This window comes from Sminthopsis crassicaudata, chromosome 2, assembly GCF_048593235.1.
Source record: "Sminthopsis crassicaudata isolate SCR6 chromosome 2, ASM4859323v1, whole genome shotgun sequence".
Taxonomy (NCBI): domain Eukaryota; kingdom Metazoa; phylum Chordata; class Mammalia; order Dasyuromorphia; family Dasyuridae; genus Sminthopsis; species Sminthopsis crassicaudata.
The window spans coordinates 494,518,929-494,536,983 of record NC_133618.1 but is presented as its reverse complement, the minus strand read 5'-3'; the positions used below and the strand labels follow the sequence as shown (position 1 = coordinate 494,536,983).

The 18,055-nt window shown below is 45.2% G+C and overlaps 3 protein-coding genes across 4 annotated transcripts; 2 read left to right on the top strand and 1 right to left on the bottom strand.

Moving 5' to 3' along the window:
• The first annotated feature begins 6,064 nt into the window (after window positions 1-6,064).
• Window positions 6,065-11,247, top strand: TNNC2 (troponin C2, fast skeletal type). 2 transcript variants are annotated; one of them, XM_074293536.1, is made up of 6 exons: window positions 6,065-6,160; window positions 9,307-9,358; window positions 9,450-9,593; window positions 9,675-9,789; window positions 10,143-10,279; window positions 10,973-11,247. In XM_074293536.1, the coding sequence occupies exons 1-6, from the start codon at window positions 6,158-6,160 to the stop codon at window positions 11,002-11,004; spliced, it is 483 nt and encodes a 160-aa protein (XP_074149637.1). In that variant the 5' UTR covers window positions 6,065-6,157; the 3' UTR covers window positions 11,005-11,247. The 2 variants fall into 2 exon arrangements, with proteins under 2 accessions (XP_074149637.1, XP_074149636.1); XM_074293535.1 differs by lacking the exon at window positions 10,973-11,247 and adding an exon at window positions 10,466-10,667 and having other exon boundaries at window positions 6,067-6,160; window positions 10,143-10,304.
• Window positions 11,248-11,796: 549 nt separating this feature from the next.
• LOC141557623 (regulator of G-protein signaling 9-binding protein-like) lies at window positions 11,797-13,691 on the top strand. Its single transcript, XM_074293538.1, has 2 exons — window positions 11,797-12,121; window positions 12,530-13,691. The coding sequence occupies exons 1-2, from the start codon at window positions 11,923-11,925 to the stop codon at window positions 13,015-13,017; spliced, it is 687 nt and encodes a 228-aa protein (XP_074149639.1). The 5' UTR covers window positions 11,797-11,922; the 3' UTR covers window positions 13,018-13,691.
• UBE2C (ubiquitin conjugating enzyme E2 C) lies at window positions 13,566-16,346 on the bottom strand. Its single transcript, XM_074293537.1, has 6 exons — window positions 16,144-16,346; window positions 15,931-15,958; window positions 15,406-15,492; window positions 14,854-15,058; window positions 14,532-14,591; window positions 13,566-13,847 (listed from the first exon to the last, which is right to left on the bottom strand). Exons 1-6 carry the CDS (start codon window positions 16,245-16,247, stop codon window positions 13,789-13,791), a joined length of 543 nt encoding a protein of 180 aa, XP_074149638.1. The 5' UTR covers window positions 16,248-16,346; the 3' UTR covers window positions 13,566-13,788.
• Window positions 16,347-18,055: the final 1,709 nt, after the last annotated feature.

The following is an 18,055-nucleotide window of genomic DNA, read 5'->3' as shown; positions in this document are numbered from 1 at the left end:
CTACAAAATAACTATGCTCTCTCAATCTCCTGTCCCACTTCATTTTACTTAGCTGTATTTATTTGTTATAAGGAAAGGCTCTGGTGTGAGACTAGGGGGATGGAGAAAGGGAGAGAAAAAAAAGACGAGATAGTGGAAAGTAATCGATTAAAAAAAGAAAAAAAAAAGACCATCAATAGAATGAGCATAATACCACCTGCTTAGAACTGTGACCAAGACCAGAAATTATCAGCTATTACAAAGTCTTGTGAATGGGTGTGCTAGGGCATAGGAACACCAGTCCTCATGCTTTGCCCTGCCTTTCTGATATTCTGAGGTTCAGAGGTTTATACTTTTGAGATCCAGAGCTAGAATTTTAGACACATATACTTCCTTACTTAGTTCCTCTCCACAGTCTGCTGTAGTGTGTGTCTGAAATTTCCATGGCCACAAAGCAGAGGACAGTCAGAATAAGTTTGAGGAGATAATTGGGCAGAGAACTCAGTTGGGCTTTTAAACAATTTTCATTACATTTTTGCTATGATGAATCAATATATGTTGATTATCTATGTCCAACAAATGTGGGTGGGGATCATTGATTGGATTCAGATATGGAGTAGAATAAGATAAATTGATCTCTTGGTCTTTTAAATACATTTTTAAAACAATATTTCATATTATGTCCTAGATCAGGGATTCTTAGTCTGATGTTAATGAACTTTAAATATCTATCTATCTATCTATCTATCTATCTATCTATCTATCTATCTATCTATCTATCTAATTTCATTATGATTGAAATTTGTAATTGGGGAGCTAATGTTGCATAATGGACTTAAAAAGTCAGGAAGACCTGAGAGCAAATGTGATCTCAGACTAGCTATGTGATCTAGCCTACTTCCTAGGATTGTAGTGAGGATCAAAAGAACTTTAAAGCATCATGTAAAAGACCCCAGTTTTTGGGATAAGAACTCACTGTTTGACAAAAATTGCTGGGAAAATTGGAAATTAGTATGGCAGAAACTAGGCATTGACCCACACTTAACATCATACACCAAGCTCAGGTCAAAGTGGGTTCATGACTTAGGCACAAAGAATGAAATTATAAATAAATTAGAGGAACATAGGATAGTTTACCTCTCAGACTTGTGGAAAAGGAAGGAATTTGTGACCAAAGAAGAACTAGAGATCATTATTGATCACAAAATAGAAAAATTGATTATATCAAATTTAAAAGTTTTAGTACAAGCAAAACTAATGGAGACAAGATTAAAAGGGAAGTAATAAACTGGGAAATCATTTTTACAGTCAAAGGTTCTGATAAAGGCCTCATTTCCAAATATATATAGAGAGATAATTGACTCTAATTTATAAGAAATCAAGCCATTCTCCAATTGATAAATGATCAAAGGATATGAACAGACAATTTTCAGATGAAAAAATTGAAACTATTTCTAGCCATGTGAAAAGATGCTCCAAGTCATTATTAATCAGAGAAATGCAAATTAACACAATTCTGAGATACCATTTTACACCTGTCTGATTGGCTAGAATTTGGAACTATGCTCAGTTATCAAACTGCGTGTTCCCTTTGATCCAGCAGTGTTTCTACTGGGCTTATATCCCAAAGAGATCTTAAAGAAGGGAAAGGAATCCTCATGTGCAACAATGTTTGTGGTAGCCCTTTTTGTGGTGGCCAGAAACTGGAAACTGAGTGGATGCCCATCAATTGGAGAATGGCTAAATAAGATATAGTATATGAATGTTATGGAATATTATTGTTCTGCAAGAAATGACCAGCAGGATGATTTCAGAAAGGCCTGGAGAGACTTACATGAGCTAAGGCTGAATGAAATGAGCAGAATCAGGAGATCATTATATACTTCAACAACAATGCTGTATGAGGATGTATTCTGATGGATGAGGTCCTCTCCAATAATGAGATGAACCAAATCAGCTCCAATAGAGCAGTAATGAATTGAACCAGCTACACCCAGCGAAAGAACTCTGGGGATTGAGTATTCCCAATCCCTCTATTTTTGTCTGCCTACATTTTTTACTTCCCTCACAGGCTAGTTGTACACTATTTCAAAGTCTTATTCTTTTTGTACATCAAAATAACAGTTTGGACACGTATACATATATTGTATTTAACTTATACTTTAACATATTTAACATGTATTGGTTAACCTGCCATCTGGGGGAAGGGTTGGGGGGAAAGAGGGGAAAAGTTGAAACAAAAGGATTTGCAATTGTCAATGCTGAAAAATTACCTATGCATAAAATTTTTGTAAAAATTAAAAAAAATTAAATTTAAAAAAAAGCATCATGTAAGGTGTTAATATTATTTATATATTTAAGAATATTATTCTTAGAAAGGGTCTATAGACTTCATCAATATTGTAGAAGCATCCATTAAAAAAAAAAAGATTAAGAAATCCTTCTTTAGATCAATATTGAATTTTGCCAATGGCACTAGGAAGGGGAATAGTTGAAAGGAAGGGTAATAATCTAAGTTTTTGTAGACTGATTGCCCCCTGATGGCCAATGAGGAGGCTGAAACCTTTTATGAGGTTTTCTTTCACTAGAGAACCTGATGAGAAACTTTGGTTGTTGATTCAGAAAAGCACCACCTAGTGGACAATTCAAGTATATTACACACTAAATAATATAACACCACACCTATACATATATATATTCTGTAGATTAAAAGAAGGCAGAGTAGGTATGAGATGATTTGGGTTTGCAACATTAAAATATTCCTAGTATTACATAGAGTACATTAAAAAAGAGACAGAAAGCTCAAAGGTGTTGAATTAATTTTTTTTTGTACTTAGTTTTTTTTCCAATTACATGTAAAGATATTTTTCAACATCCATTTTTGTAAGATTTTGAATTTAAATTTTTTTTCTCTTCCTTTCTTCCCTCCTCTATCCCCAAGACAGTAAGCAATCTGATATAAGCTATACATGGTTATTAAACATATTTGTGTTGTGAAAGAAGAATCAGAATGAAAGGGAAAGCAATGAGAAAGAAAAAAACAATTTTTTTTAAAAAGGTGAAAATAAAATCTGTTCTCATCCTATATAATTCTCTTTCTGGTTAGAACTGGCATTTTATATCCCAAGTTTATTGGAATCATTTTTAATTACTGTATTGCTGAAAAGAGCCAAATCCTTCACAATTAATTGTCCCATAACCTTGTTGTTACTGTATACAATATTCTCCAGGTTCTGGTCACTTCATTCAACATTGGTTCAAAACAGGCTTTTCTGAAATCAGCTTACTCTTCATTACTTTAGGATAATAATATCCCATTACCTTCATATACCTTAACTTATTCAGCCATTCCCCAATTGATGGTCATTCCCTCAATTTCCAGTTCCTTGCCACTATAAAAAGGGCTGCTACAAACATTTTTGCACATTTGAATCCTTTTCCCTCTTTTATAATCTCTTTGAAATACAGATGTGAGACTGCTGAATCCAAGGACATTCGTGATTAACTTGTCCTTTTGGGATAATTCCAAAATGCTTTCCAGAATGGTTGGATCAGTTCACAACTCCACCACCAAATTGTCTTTTAATATGAGTGTTTTGTGACTTGTGACAAGTCATTTCATGGGAAACTGATGATGATTGTCTTTGTGCTTCGGGACCATTGCCCTTGTCTTTGTGGGATTTGAAATACTAAGCTTGGAGTCAGGAAGACCTGTATTCAAATCTGATCCTTAACATATCCTTGCTTTATGACCATGGGAAAGTTATTTTACCCCTCCATTTGTGTGTTTCTTTATCTGTACATTAAAGGTTACAGATTCTGTAGTAGCTATGTCACAGGTAAAAATCAGATGTGATGCTTGTAAAGAGAGATATTAATACCAGGGATTAGTACTTATCTCCTTGGGTCTTAGTTTTCTCATTTCTTAAATAAAAATGATAAAACCCATAGTATCTGCCTTGTTTATCAAATAAGATGATGAATTATGAGGTTATTCAGACCAATTCCAAAAGATTTGTGATGAAGAGAGTCATCTGTATTCAAAGAAAGGACTATGGGGATGGAACATGGATCACAACATAGTATTTTCACCTTTTTTTTTTGTTGTTTGCTTTCTTTTTTCTTTTTTCCCCTTTTTGTTCTGATTTTTCTTATGCAGCATGATAAATGTGGAAATATATATGGAGGAATTTCACATGTTTAACATATATTGGATTGTTTGCCGTCCATAGGAGGGGGATAGGGGAAAAGGAAGGAGAAGAATTTGTATTGTGAGGTTTTACAAGTATAAATGTTGAAAACTTTCTTTGAATGTATTTTGAAAATAAAAAAAGCTATTATTAAATTTTTTTAATGATAATTTTAAAACTTTGCTATTCATAAAAAAATACATAAATATCAGTTTTTACAAGGATACTATGATGTCATCCTCATCATCATTAATATGTTTTTCTTTCAGTCTAGAATGTGAGCTCCCTGAAAAGATAGGGCACATCTTACACTTTGTCATTCCTTGTAGAACAGCTGAGCATTCAAGACTGGGCTGAGCATATAGTAGTATCCAAGAAATAACCTACTGAATGAATAAATGAGGACTGGCCTTGGAATCCAGCTCCTTGGGTAGCTGTGTCCATAGTAGATAGAACATTAGTCCTGAAGTCAGGAAGAATTGGAGTCTAGTCTCAGACACTTCCTAGCTGTGTGATTTTGGGCAAGTCAACCCTGTTTGCCTCAGTTTTCTTATCTGTAAAATGGTCTGGAAAAGGAAATGGCAAACACTTCCAATATCTTTGCCAAGAAAACATCAAATGGGGTCACAGACAGAAAACTTCTGAACAATGACAACAGGTCTTAAAGTCAGCTGATCTGGTCTTAGCTTGCTGTGGGACCAGAAGCAAGCTGTTTATATCTCTGGGCCTGTTTCCTCATCTACAAAATGGGGATATATACTTAAACCACCTGTTTCATATGGTTGTTATGAGGAAAGCCCAACATAAGCTAGGGAACATTGTAAGAATGCAAAAATGAGAGGATTGTCTTTGTGCCTCAGGACCATTGCCACTGTCCTTGTGGATAATTTTAAAATCTTTTCTGGGCCTTGGCTTTTCCAAGGTGTAAATGGTTCCAAGAGAACTTACCCAGGCCCCTTTCCTATGCCCCAGCCTGGCTGATACCTTATTTAGTCTGGCTGGACTGCTCATGCTTTTCTTGGGAATGTCTATATATAGGGGAAGAAGCTGGTGCCATTTGCTGCTGTCCATCCTGCCCTCTCCTTGGCATTTGAATCCCCTGGTCCCTTCCCCACCCCCATCTCCCCTTACCCTCTGATCAGCTGCTGTATGGGGCTCTCTTAACCCTCTTCATTTTTCTCTCCAGTTGTCTTGTTCCCAGTTTGGGTGGGGACACGTTTTCTCAAATCAGAGGCTTGTTATGTTCCAGTCTCCTATGACGGTGTGGGGATGATCGTGAAATTGTTAGGGCTGCTCTCCGGCTCCCATAGCACAGTGTGATCTGGGAGAAGAGGAGATCTCCCCTTTTGGGGCTTCAGTTTTGTCTGTTCTTTGTAGTGCTTTCCATTTATGATGTGCTGAAGTTAGCTTTTATCTCTATCACTCTCCCTCCCCAAATCCTCCTTAAAATCTACCAGCCATTACTAGTGTCCAGGAAACCAACAACAGACATATTCAGGCAAAAGAGAGGGATCCCTTACTTCTAGTGTCTTCTTCTTTCTCTCTCTAAGACAAAATTCTTTATGTCACTGCTTTATTCCTATCTAGCCACAGTCATTCTTCTCATTGCTTGTTATGGCCCAGCTTAGAACAGATCAAGGGTCCAGTGAAAAGACTCTTGGAGTAGGAGGAGGGGTGGGACCTCCCCATAAGGGTCTTGGAACATCAAGACAGGCACCTGCTTGAAGGTTTAAGTTTACCCAGGGAGCCTTGGCTAAATTAGGTAATGGGATCAGTCTTGGGGAGGGGTGGGTGCAACTAAACTCTGGAAGCTAATTGGATTGGTGAAGGCGGGGGTACAAGAGTGTCCAATCCCAGGGAGTGGGGGAGGGAAGAAAAGCAGGAGCCCCTACAAATATTGGGGACTGAGGTTGTAGTGAGCCTTTGGGTGTGGAGTGCAGAGGCATTTGGACTGAGCAGCAGTGGGGCAGTGTTCGTGACCAGTCACCATGGTAAGTGGGCCTCTCTTCCCAACCCCTATCACCCTCCTGAGGAGAGAACCAAACCTCATCCCCTTCTCCTTGAACTTTGGGAAAACATGTCCCCACAAGAGGCCAGGAAGTCCAGGCAACTCAAGGCTGCTGGCCCAGATGTGAGAGGATGAGGGAGAGGAAAGCACAGATTTAGAATCCCGGGTACAAGTCTTGACTCAACTATGCCTCTAACCCTTCTTCCCCAACCCAAGTCATTTAACCTTTCTTCAATTGCAAAATGAGAAATATGTCTAAGGTCATTTTTAGCTCTAAGCCTTAAGGATTAGTGAAGTCATTAGGAATATGGTCATCCAGAGAGAAGGAGCAATTTCTTCAAAATGTCCTCCACTCTCACTTCTCCAACAAAGAAACAGGATAGTGTGATGAGAAGTGTTGGAATTGGAAATGAGGGATAGAAGTTCATCCTCCAGCTTTGGCATCTACAACATGAGTCACTTCCCGTGATTCTTTCTCTGGAAGTTTTCTTGGAATGAGGGGTTAGTGGTCTCCTTTGACCACAGAAAAGAGAGGATCCTGGAGACCTAGGACTTAGAGCATCTGCCATCTCCCATCTTCTACCTTTTTGGGGCATCAGGCAGCATGGAGTCTCTCTGCCCCAATTGCCTCCCTATCTAGCTTTTACTATTTTTATTCAAAGAATCCCAAAGACTTTGGGTCATCTTACAACTGAAGCTAGAGAGCAGAGAGACTGCCAAGGAATAGGAAGAAGGAGCCAGAGCCAGAGGGCCTTCTCTGACCTTTGGACAGGAGTTCTGGGGTATCAAAGGGCGAAAAGAGTACCAGACTTGGATGAAGGGCACTGGGATCAAATTTCATCATTGCTTATTCTTATTATTCTATTTCCCCCTAATCTACAAAACAGGGGACTAAAGTAGTGGGCTCAATTAGTCTTTAAGGTTTAGTTCAGTTTTATACTCTACAAGTCCGTGAAGGAGGCGTTCTTTAGTTTTCAATATCTCCACCCCCATCCCCACTTTTAGCCCCTCCCTTCCTGTCCTGCTATTCCTTCTTTGAGAAGTAACTAGAGCCTGGGTCCAGCTGTTCTCACAGCCTCAGCCTAAGAATAGCCAAATCTTCTGGCCTGAGGTGGGACATGGCAGGGGGGAGGGGATGTGGAGAAACGGGAAGAGGTCCTATGTTCTCTCACGCTGGAAAGGAGCCCATGGAGATTCTAGCTTTGGGCCTTAAGGTTAGACTTTTCAAATCCCTTTCATAAGCAAGAGGAATATACTTTAAAATTCCTAGAGCCAGAAAGGACTTTGAAGATCATCTAGTTCATTTCCTTCATTTTTACAGATGAAGGAACTAAGGTCAGAGTTACTTAACTTGCCTGTTACAGTACCACATGAAGTCAATGTCAGTGTAGTCCAGTGTGGAAAGTCCCAGGTCAGATGTCTCCAGACTTCTCCAGACTGGACTCCAGACTCCAGACTATGGGACTGGGAGAAGTCTGGACACAGTTAACCTGGGACTTTCTTTCTTTCTTTCTTTTTTTTTCCCTGAGGCTGGGATTAAGTGACTTGCCCAGGGTCACTCAGCTAGGAAGTGTTAAGTGTCTGAGACCAGATTTGAACTTTGGTCCTCCTGAATTCAAGGCTGGTGCTCTATAACCTGGGACTTTCCCCACTGTATTACACTACCTCACAAAACCTGGCAGGGATATGGGATCACCCCTATTTGGCAAAGGAAATCTGAGGCTCAGAAATGTTAAGAATTGTAAGCAGTTATATATACGCCACTAAAGCAAGATGGCGTAGTCAATGGTGTACTGATGTCCAAAGTCCTGGGTCAAATTCCAACTCTTCCATACACTTCTCTATGACTTTGTTCAAATCACTTAATCCCCTCAGGTCCTCAGTTTTCTCTTCAATAAAATAAGGGAGTTGGATCAAATGATCTCTAAGGGTCCTTTCATCTCTGATATTCTGTCCAATAGTTGGTAGCTATCAGTTCTAATCTACACTGTCCTCTATGGAGGGCCTTCAGCCTGATGAATGAGGAGTAGTAGGGATAAGACCATCAGTTAGTTCTCTTTCTATTGTTTGCTTTGTTAAGGAATAAGGATGGCCCCATGATAATACTCTATGTACCCTTTCCTCAACTAAGTTGTCTTAGTCTTTAAATGGCATTAGTCTTGGGGGAGTGGGAGTGGTGGTGAATTTTTATACAGATTCTCTACTCCATGAACTTTAAAGACACGGCAGAACAACATATCAAATGCTACCTAATCAAGAAGAGTTTGAGTCTAGAGAGTGATTGTATATCTGTTGTCCAAAGACTTGGTCTAACTACTAAGAAGAAATTTATCATCAAAAGATTGGCCACCAGGTGGTGCTTTGGGGGGTGTGTGTGTGTGTGTGTGTGTGTGTGTGTGTGTGTGACAGAGACAGAGAGAGAGAGCGAGCGAGAAAGAGAGACAGAGAGAGAGACAGAGAGACAGAGAGAGAGAGAGAGACAGAGACAGAGACAGAGACAGAGACAGACAGAGAGAGAGACAGAGAGAGACAGAGAGAGACAGAGAGAGACAGAGAGACAGAGAGAGACAGAGAGACAGAGAGAGACAGAGAGAGACAGAGAGACAGAGAGAGACAGAGAGAGACAGAGAGCGACAGAGAGAGAGACAGAGAGAGACAGAGAGACAGAGAGAGACAGAGACACACACACACAGAGAGAGAGAGAGAGAGAGAGAGAGAGAGAGAGAGAGAGAGAGAGAGAGAGAGAGAGAAGAGAGAGGAGATAGAGAGAGAAAGACAGAGACAGACATAGACAGAGACAGAGACAGAGAGAGACAGAGAGAGACAGAGACAGAGAGAGGGAGACAGAGAGAGAGAGAGAGAGAAAAAAGTTTAGATTTAGAAGGAACCTTAGAGACTTTCTGGATCAATCTCCTCATTTTACTGATAGGGAAATAGGGACCCTGAAAGTGAACGAATGACCTGTCCAAGATCATGTGAGTAGTAAAACAGAACTGAACCGCTCTTTAACAGCAGGGGAGCGCTTGGCTCTCTCCAGCTTAGCCCCCTCCTGGAGGTCCCCTTTCCCCTTCTCTCTTTCCCTTCTCCTTCCCCGAGACCTGGTCCCTGACTTTCTCTTGTGTGTTGCAGACGGACCAGCAGGCAGAAGCCCGGTCCTTCCTCAGCGAGGAAATGATCGCTGGTGAGTATGTATTTTTTGTGGGCAGGGGCAGGGGAGTGGACTTAGGGCTCTTAGCAGGTCACCCTTTTCATTCCTGGGGCCTCCCTCTCAGAGTTCAAAGCCGCCTTCGACATGTTTGATGCTGATGGCGGTGGTGACATCAGCACCAAGGAGTTGGGCACAGTGATGCGGATGCTGGGCCAGACCCCCACCAAGGAGGAGTTGGACGCCATCATAGAGGAGGTGGATGAAGATGGTGAGCTGGGGGTTGCGGCCAGCTGGGAGGGGAGGGCAGCCACATCTGGACAGGGCCTTTAAGGCTACCTCTCCCTCCTAGGCAGCGGCACCATCGACTTTGAAGAGTTCTTGGTCATGATGGTGCGGCAGATGAAAGAGGATGCGAAGGGAAAGAGTGAGGAAGAGCTGGCCGAGTGTTTCCGTATCTTTGACAGGTCCGAACTGGTGCCCGCTGGGCCGATTCCCCGGGAAGGTGTCAGTCAGGGCGGGGGTAGGGTGAGGTGGGGGGAGATGTGCTGCCCCAGGAACGTGGGAGTTCGGACTCACCTGGGGGAGCTGGGGAAGCTTTATGTGTATGGGAGTGGCAAGGGGACAGGGAGAAGCCCCATTGGGCCCCATGCTTGGGCCCTGGTCTCCGGCCTTGAGGCGGGTGAACTAAAGGATCTGTAAGGACCCTCTCCCCACTGGTTCCTCAGATTCATTGCAGCGCCTTTGTGGAGCAGTCTCCTCCTGAGGGGCTCCCTGAAAAGTGTCTGGTCTCTTCCCTTCCCCTCCCCCCACTCCCCAGGAATGCTGATGGCTATATTGATGCTGAAGAGCTAGTGGAGATCTTCCGGGCTTCAGGAGAGCACGTGACTGACGAAGAGATTGAGTCCTTAATGAAGGATGGAGACAAGAACAATGACGGACGAATTGACTTTGACGGTAAGCGCCGAGGTTGCCGCTGGAAGTGGGCGGGCCCAGGGGAAGAGGAGTAGTCGGGGAGGGGTGCATGAATAGTCACGTTCTGTGGGAAGGGGCTTTTCGAGGAGTCTCGGCAAGGGATGGGGAGCTCTCAGAGCCTACCGATCCTAGTTCAGCCTCCCACCTTGCTATATGGCTTTGGATGAGTCTTTTTTTTTTTTTTTTTCTTGAGTCTTTTTTTTTTTTTTTTTTTTTTTTTTTTTTTTGCAAAATGAGAAGTTTGACTTTATTTCTAAGGTCCCTTCCAGATGTGATATACTGTAACATTTATAAACAACCCTTTTCACTAAACACTAAAGCAGATGTGGGACTTTGTCCTGGTGCAGAGATGTAAAGATGAAAATAATCTTGTCCCTCTTCCAAGGAGCTTCCAGTCTAGAAATGAGTGCCAGTGTTGTGTCAAGGTATCTGAAGCTAATGTGAACCTGAGCTGGGCACTGCCACTTACTAGCTAAGCACCCTAAGTTGGCAAGTCATTTAGTTTTTCTATCAACTGAAGGACTTAAGTCCTCGGTCTCTGAATTCCTTTCCAGGTCTTAATTGCATGTATCAATAAACTTGAGTAAGCCAGGCCTATGTGGGACGGGGTCCAGATGTGGTCCCCACCTCCTCCCTATCTCTTTTCTGATTCCTCTCCTCTCTCCGTCCTTGCAGAGTTCCTGAAGATGATGGAGGGTGTGCAGTAAGAATCCAGCACAGCTCAGTCTTGTATTGTCCCACCCTACTCTTCACACCCAAGGGTTCACTCAGAAATTCAACTGGTTCCTATCCCCAAGACCATCCAGGACTGTCACCTTGTTCTCTTGCCCTCTGCTGCCCTGTCCCTCCCTAATTGTAATATTCCCCCTCTTCTCCCTCCCCCCCCTCTCCTTTTTCTGGGCCAGGAATGTGTAAATGTCACTAATAAAGGAAAAAAACAAAAACTCAAATGGACTGGGCCTCAGGGTCTGAGCTGCTCCATCACCTAGATGTAGACAACACTGGGGCCTGTGACAATTTTTTTCTGATTTGTTCATAGCAAAAGGGGCGTTAGCCCAAGTCACAAGGTTGTTGTGAGGATAATGTAAAGTCCTTTGCAAACCCTAAAAGCTTTGTTTCTAAATATAAATGTTAGTACTGCAATTTAGGTTTGGGGTGAGGGGAAAAATCCTTAATGATTAAAGCTATCTCAAAGTCTGACCTTGGGCATTCCAAAGTGGAATGGGCCATTTCAGATCCGGGGCTCTCTTCATCTTTAAAGTCTTCATATAAGACCGAGATAATCTATTATCTATAGGAGCTTGGAGGGCAGTCTGGTTCAGACTGAGGAAGGGGGGAGGGCTATGTCTGTGCTTCGCTAGTGGCCATACAGTTGGTGTGAGAGGCGAGGATCAAACCCGAGAGGGCTAGGTTAGCGGGAAGGTGGAAACCGCAGGCTAGTCGGACCACGCAGCGTAGAGGGAGCTGGTGGGCCGGAGCTTTCGGGCTGTCTCCGCCTTCTCCGGGTCCCGGAGGGGTGGGGAGGGGGTTGGCCGCTGGCAAGGGCGGAGGCTGAAAGAGAAAGAGCCCGAGCTTTGCTACTCCAGGCTGCGGCCAAGGCCGAGATTGCCAAAACCGAGGGAGGCATGCGGAGCGCGGGGCCAGGGGAGAAGGCCCGGGAATCCCGGGAGGCTGTGGCCGAGTGCCGGGCGGCGTACGAAGCGCTCAACAGGTTCACTGCCAGCTACAGGCAGTTGGTGCTGGGAGTGGGCAGCTCGGCCGACGGGAGGAGGCTGCGCCGGGCTCTGGAGGAGAGCGGCCGCCGGGGCCTCGAGTTGAGTCTGGGTGAGCAGACAGGGTACCGAGGGGAGGGGGAAGGGGGACGGAGGAGCGGGAGGCGGTGCTTAAGGAAGGGGCAGGAGTCCGCTAGGTGTGGGAGGGCCGGGGGCTTCCAAGCGGCGGAGTGGGAAGAGCACTGCCTTTGGAGCAGACGCGGAGTTCGAATTCTGCTTCTGTTTTATTGCCTGGCATTCCTTTCTGTAAAGGGAGGTGGGCCAAATGGCCCTCTAAGGATACCTGTCACACTTGCTAGCCGTTCTCTAGATCCTAGGACCTTAGGAATTATTTCAATCTATCAAAGTGAGGCCGGAGCTCTTAAAATTCTCACTGTGGCCACTGAGATCTAATGCCCCGTTTGTTATCCCCTGTGGCTGCCCCTGTTCTTTGCCTTCTCTTTCCCTCCCCCCCCAACAGGCCTTCGGAACCAGCTTCTGGCCGAACTCACAGATCCAGGGGGCAGACAGGAGGAAGAGGTGAAAATGGAGCTGGAGCGAATCTGGGTGCTCTGTTTGTCTGCCCTGGAAATTTTCCTGCAGGATCTGGGTCGGGCCCATGACCTCAGCCAGATTTTCCCCCTGCCATCTCCAGCCTCTGGGACCCAGTTGGTTAATACTGGGGTTATATCCTTTGGGCCCAAGGGCTGGAGTCTGAGACGGCCCAGTGGAAGGACCTCTGAAAGAGCTGGGGAGCTGCCTGAAGAACTGGCCCAATGGGGGCAACGCCTGGAAGAGATGCTTTTGGAGATGGAGACCAAGGTCAATGTACCTGTGTGGAGTGTGGAGGCCACAGTGGGAGATCCTGAAGCATTAGAACACAGCCCTGAGAGCTCAGCTGGGAGGAGTCCTCGGGGATGCTGTGCCCGGGCTCCCGACAGGCTTCAATCTCATTGTATAGTAGCATGAAGCTGAATGTAGCCTACTACAGGAACATCTCTCCCCTTTCCCCTTGAGAAGTCAGCAGATGTCAGTCTTCTACACCAGGGAACCACTTCAATGTAAGGTTGCTAAGTCATATTCTTTCCCAGTTCAAATCCCAGGAGGGCAAAGCAGGGGGCATTATAAGAAGGAACTATTTTCAAGAATAAGGCTCAAGTGCAACTACAAATATAAAACAGCTGGAAGGTAGGATAATGATGAAGGAACAAAACTACATTGTAAAAGACTCAATTTCTGGTCCACTGATTTAGCTATGTCTAGTTCTCCATTTTCCCATCTGTGACAGAAAAGTGGTTTGGATCAGCTAGTTAATCCAGCTCCAGGATTCCTTCTAATTCAAAATATTCCATGGCCTATGTTCTAATGTCCTATCTAGCTCTGACATTGTACACTGCTTGCTAGAGAGACTAGCTCAGACCCCAGGGAATTGTTTCCTCTATAATGAGGTTCAGTTTACAGCTCATCAGTTCCCCATCCTTCCGCCAAAGAGAGCCAAACAACACAGCAACAGCTTTAAAAACAAAACAAAAAAAAAAAACAAACCAAAATTTATTTATACATTAATATTGAGGACTAGTCTAGAGTTTAAGAGGGAAAAAAAAAGGAAAAGTCTATGATACAGAGTCCTGTACAGAAGAAAAGAGATAGAAGACATTATGAGGAAGAGAAAAAGATACACACACATACACACATACACATACACACAAGATGAAGGGAAGGCAGACTGGGCAGCCAGGGTCAGGGCTCTTGGCTAGTCACCTGCTTCATGTAGGTTTCCAGCAGGTACTTTTTAAAGGCTGGGGAGAGAAGATAAATAGGTAAGCAACTGGCCTGGGGGTTTCCAGGGACATGCCAGTGTTCTGACAAAACCCCAAAGGGTTAATATTAAATCTAATAATTTTAGAATGAGGTAGCCTTCCTTTAATTTTTCTCCCATTTCTTCCTTGATCCTAGACCACTCCTTTCCATGCTAATCGTTTCTAGGGGAAGTGCTTTTGCTCCAAATCTGGCAAACTAGAAGCTAGCAGAATTCATTCTCTCTCTCTCTTTTTTTTTTTCCTGAGGCTGGGGTTAAGTGACTTGCCCAAAGTCACACAGCTAGGAAGTGTTAAGTGTCTGAGACCAGATTTGAACTAGGGTCCTCCTGAATTCAAGGCTGGTGCTCTATCCACTGTGCCACCTAGCTGCCCCCTCATTCTCTTCTTAACCAAAGTTCAGTGTTTGTTCCCATACACAACAAGCTCCTTCTGCTAAGGTTCCCTCTATCCCATTCACTTAAGAACATATTTTAGTTAAAAGATCTCTTAGGATTTTTGCAATAGCTACTCTTTGAATACCACTATGATAAGAGTTATCATTTTACCCACAGCACCATTTGCCTAAATGTTCTCAAGGACAAAGAGTTTAATCTATGTAGGACAGAAGTTTTCATTTTAAATCATCTAAGGAAAAGTTTGTTCTTGTTTTAACAGAGGATTTACCTGTGGGATTTGTCCAAAGTTCAGCAGCATGTGTGTTCAATGGGCTATCAATGTTGGGCTCTGTAGGTGGAAACAACATGTTAGAAGGGAAGTCCAGAAAAACAACTGCCTAGGAAATTGGAGCTCTGTAAAAATTAGGCTCACAAGTGTAGTAATGGTTAAGCTAGATGGCTTCTGACATTCTGTGAGTTAGAAGATGGTGAAAAGAGAGTAAAGTGTAATAATCTTAAACCTCAGAGGGAAGAGGAGGGGAGAGCCGGGGAAGAGAAGGGGAGAGCCGGGGAAGAGAAAGAAGAAAGCCTAAAGAGACAGTAGGCATCACCTCCCAGCAGGCTCTGGATGGATAGTAGGATGGTCCTGACATCATACAGCGCTGACCACTTGTCCTTGAGGATGTCCAAACAGATATTGCCTTGGGTGTCCACATTAGGATGGTAACAAGGTGTGACAAATTTCACAGTGGGAGCATTATATGGGTAACCGCTGGGAAACTCCAAGGACAGCTTGTACCTTAGGTCTTCATATACCTGAGGAAGAAACATCCAAATAAACAAGTGAGTGGAGCAGGACTGAGCTTGAGGGGACATCTAAGCTACAGAAGGCACTTTGGCCCAAAGGGAAAAAAGGCAGGAGCCAAAGTGCCCTGTCTCCCTTTCCTCCGGTACACAACACTGCGTTATTACCATTTGCCCTCCGGAGGTCACTGGGCGTTAGAGATGGTCAGGAAAGCCTCAGAGTTACAAACATAAGAGCTTCACTTTTGGGGGTGGGGCTTTCTCCTCTACCCCTCAGGCGTCCTCTCACCCAATCCCTTAGTTCAGTTATACAGAGCACACTGCGCAGGTCCCCCCCACTTCCAGTCCCAGAGGCTCACCGTCCCAGCTGCCCCGTGGATGGTTCCCACCCATTTGAAGAGATTGTCCGACTCCGGGAAGGCAGAAATTCCTTTGTCTCCCGACATCTGCGGAGAAGAATAAGCATTTTCTGGGGTGGGCTGCCGAGCCTGGCTTTAGATGGCCCCGAAGCTCCTTCCCAGGCCTTCCGGCGGGGAGAATCCGCGGGTGAAAGGGCTGCAGCCTAAAGCCATACTGTTGTGATTATAACTGACCCCAATAAAAGACAACCTGGCCCACTCAGGTTTGGCGTTTTTGGGGGTGGGAGAGGGGCACGCGCAGAGCTGGGGGTGGGAGGTCCAGCGACCAGTCGGGGGGGGGGGCAAAGTTAGCGGTGGTTGTAAAAGTCCACATTCCTCCCAGGTCCCCCCTGTAAAAGACAGAACCCGGGTCTGGAGGCCGAGGTCGCTTTCAGCGGGTCTTTGCCTCGATGGTGGGGGGCTGAGCGGGAGGCGGGGGCCTCCGGGCTGCTGGGGCTGACCAATAGGCAGCGAGTGCCTACTCACCATTAGGGTCATCAACTCCTGCTGTAACCTGCAGAGAAGGGGCGGGGGGAGTTTCGGTTACCGAGAACTGGGGGCCTTACCCCGGCCTCCTCCCATCGAGCCCCCCAGGCTCCAGCCCGACCTCCGTCTGGGGGGCAGTGCGCTCCCCCGCCTCCCTCCCTCCCGGCCGCAGGCTCTCCGGCTTCCTCGGCCCCGAGCTTCGGGAACTCTCACCTCTTGCCTACGGACCCGCGAGCCGCGCCCGCCCCAGGCTCGGTCCCCTTGCGGGAGGCGGCGGTAGCGCTGGCAGCAGCGGGGTCGCGGTTCTGGGAAGCCATGGGGGACCGGAGATAAAGGAAGAGAGAAACTCCCTGGCGGCAACTGCGGGGCTCCAGGCCCGCCGCCCGCGTTTGAATTGTAACCCTCCGGCGGCCTCCACCAATCGGGGATACGCTTGGGTTTGATCCAGCCAATGGACCGCTCCGACGTGCCTCGTAACCTAGAAACTTGTAAACCCACCCAACTAGAACAACGGGACTGGCCAGAGGGGGCTCGTTCCTGAGAAGTCGATTGGCTGCTGGAACTGTCCACTAGGTAACGAATTCGTAGGTGATTGGTGGCCTTCGGGGAAACGCGATCCTTAAAGGGCCACAGAAAAGTACACGTGGGAAAGCTGTGAATTCAAACAAGTCTGGCTGGGACACTTCCTGAGCCTGGGCTCCTAAATCTACAGCCGAGAAGCTGGAGTAAAGGAAACTGGAAGATCCCGTCCAAGACCTGAATGGTCACCTGAGGCTGCGTGCCCAGCAGGCCCCGCCCGCTGTCCACCCGAAACCGCTACTCATTCTGGAGAGGGCTGGGAACCCCGGTGGGCTTGGGGAGGAAGAAAGCCCTGCTCAGCCCTCCCCGTTCTAGAGATGCTCACCCGGCAGCACTGGAGCCTGGACTCCCCACAGAACGGGGGAGCTTGGAGCGTGTCCCACCCTTCCAACCAGAGACATTGGCCTCCTTGCCGTTCCCCGGACAAGAAGGTCAATTTCGGCTCAGAATTTTTTTTTTTTTTTTGTGGCTTTCCGTCTTTCGTGAAATTCTCTCCCTCCTCATCAAGGCCCGCAAGCTTCTTCACCTAAATCTCACCTACCGGAGGCGTTTCCAAATCCCTCCTTAGAGCCTTCCCTCCGATTCCCTACACTTTACCCCGTACTTAGTTTATTTGCACCTTGCTGTTTGCAAGTGGTCTCTCCGTTTACACTGAGTGGCGGTTAACACTTGGAAAAGTCCCAACACTTTCATCTGCCAGAGTTGTGACTCCTAGATTTTAAGCTGGAGGACTGCATGATACTGGATAGTGCTGAAACTGGAGTCAGACGACTAGCTTTCCTATTCTGGCTTATTTACTTACAAACTATGTAATCCGAGATGTCTTTGCACTTTTCTCATCTGTAAACTGTCCATCATACTTATACTACTAAACAGGGGTTGTGAGGAAAGTGCCTTACAAATATTAGAAAAGAATGATATAAATATGCATGAAGATTTTAAAGACCCCCTACCATTGCAGAAGGGCAGTTGTAAGGGATCACAGATCAACTCACTGCGCAGCAAAAAAACCCCAACCAAAAAAACCTGTGTATCATTTAGTCATTTGAATTCCTTTTGAAGAAGTCTAGTGATAGGTGGGTAACTCATCTTACAGGTGAGAACACTAAATGAAGTCCAGAAGGAAGGTAACTTATCCAGTAACTGACTATAGTCAGTTAATGGCAGGAGTAAACTGTTTCTCATCTACCACCTATATTCAGTATGTTTAGGGTCATCCTGTAGAAGCAAAGAACATCATACTTAAATGGGACTTAAGAGATCATCCAAACTAATTTCATATAGATGGGAACAAGTGACTTGTCAAATGACAATGAGGGGAGATTCAGAAGCCAGAGAAGGCAGTTGGGGAGATTCAGAAGCCAGAACTCAAGCTCTCAGAACCAAGACAACAGAAGGCTTCTAAGACAGCTAACCAGCTGTAGGAAAGGAGACAAGACGAGGAAAGAGACAATAAAGGATTTGGACTTTAATATCTGGCTGCATTTAGGGTGATTACTGTACTGAAACAAAGGCTGCCTCCAGAGACCCCAAGAAAACCCCAACA

Excerpts from the sequence above, each read along its gene's own strand:
- LOC141557623 (XM_074293538.1), top strand. The coding sequence starts at position 11,923 with ATGCGGAGCGCGGGGCCAGGGGAGAAGGCCCGGGAATCCCGGGAGGCT. Across the intron at positions 12,122-12,529 it reads GGGCCTCGAGTTGAGTCTGG|GCCTTCGGAACCAGCTTCTG; the intron begins GTGAGCAGACAG and ends CCCCCCCAACAG.
- UBE2C (XM_074293537.1), bottom strand. The coding sequence starts at position 16,247 with ATGGCTTCCCAGAACCGCGACCCCGCTGCTGCCAGCGCTACCGCCGCC. Across the intron at positions 15,959-16,143 it reads CGCGGGTCCGTAGGCAAGAG|GTTACAGCAGGAGTTGATGA; the intron begins GTGAGAGTTCCC and ends CCTTCTCTGCAG. Across the intron at positions 15,059-15,405 it reads TCCACGGGGCAGCTGGGACG|GTATATGAAGACCTAAGGTA; the intron begins GTGAGCCTCTGG and ends TTTCTTCCTCAG.
- TNNC2 (XM_074293535.1), top strand. Across the intron at positions 9,594-9,674 it reads AGAGGAGGTGGATGAAGATG|GCAGCGGCACCATCGACTTT; the intron begins GTGAGCTGGGGG and ends TCTCCCTCCTAG. Across the intron at positions 9,790-10,142 it reads TGTTTCCGTATCTTTGACAG|GAATGCTGATGGCTATATTG; the intron begins GTCCGAACTGGT and ends CCCACTCCCCAG.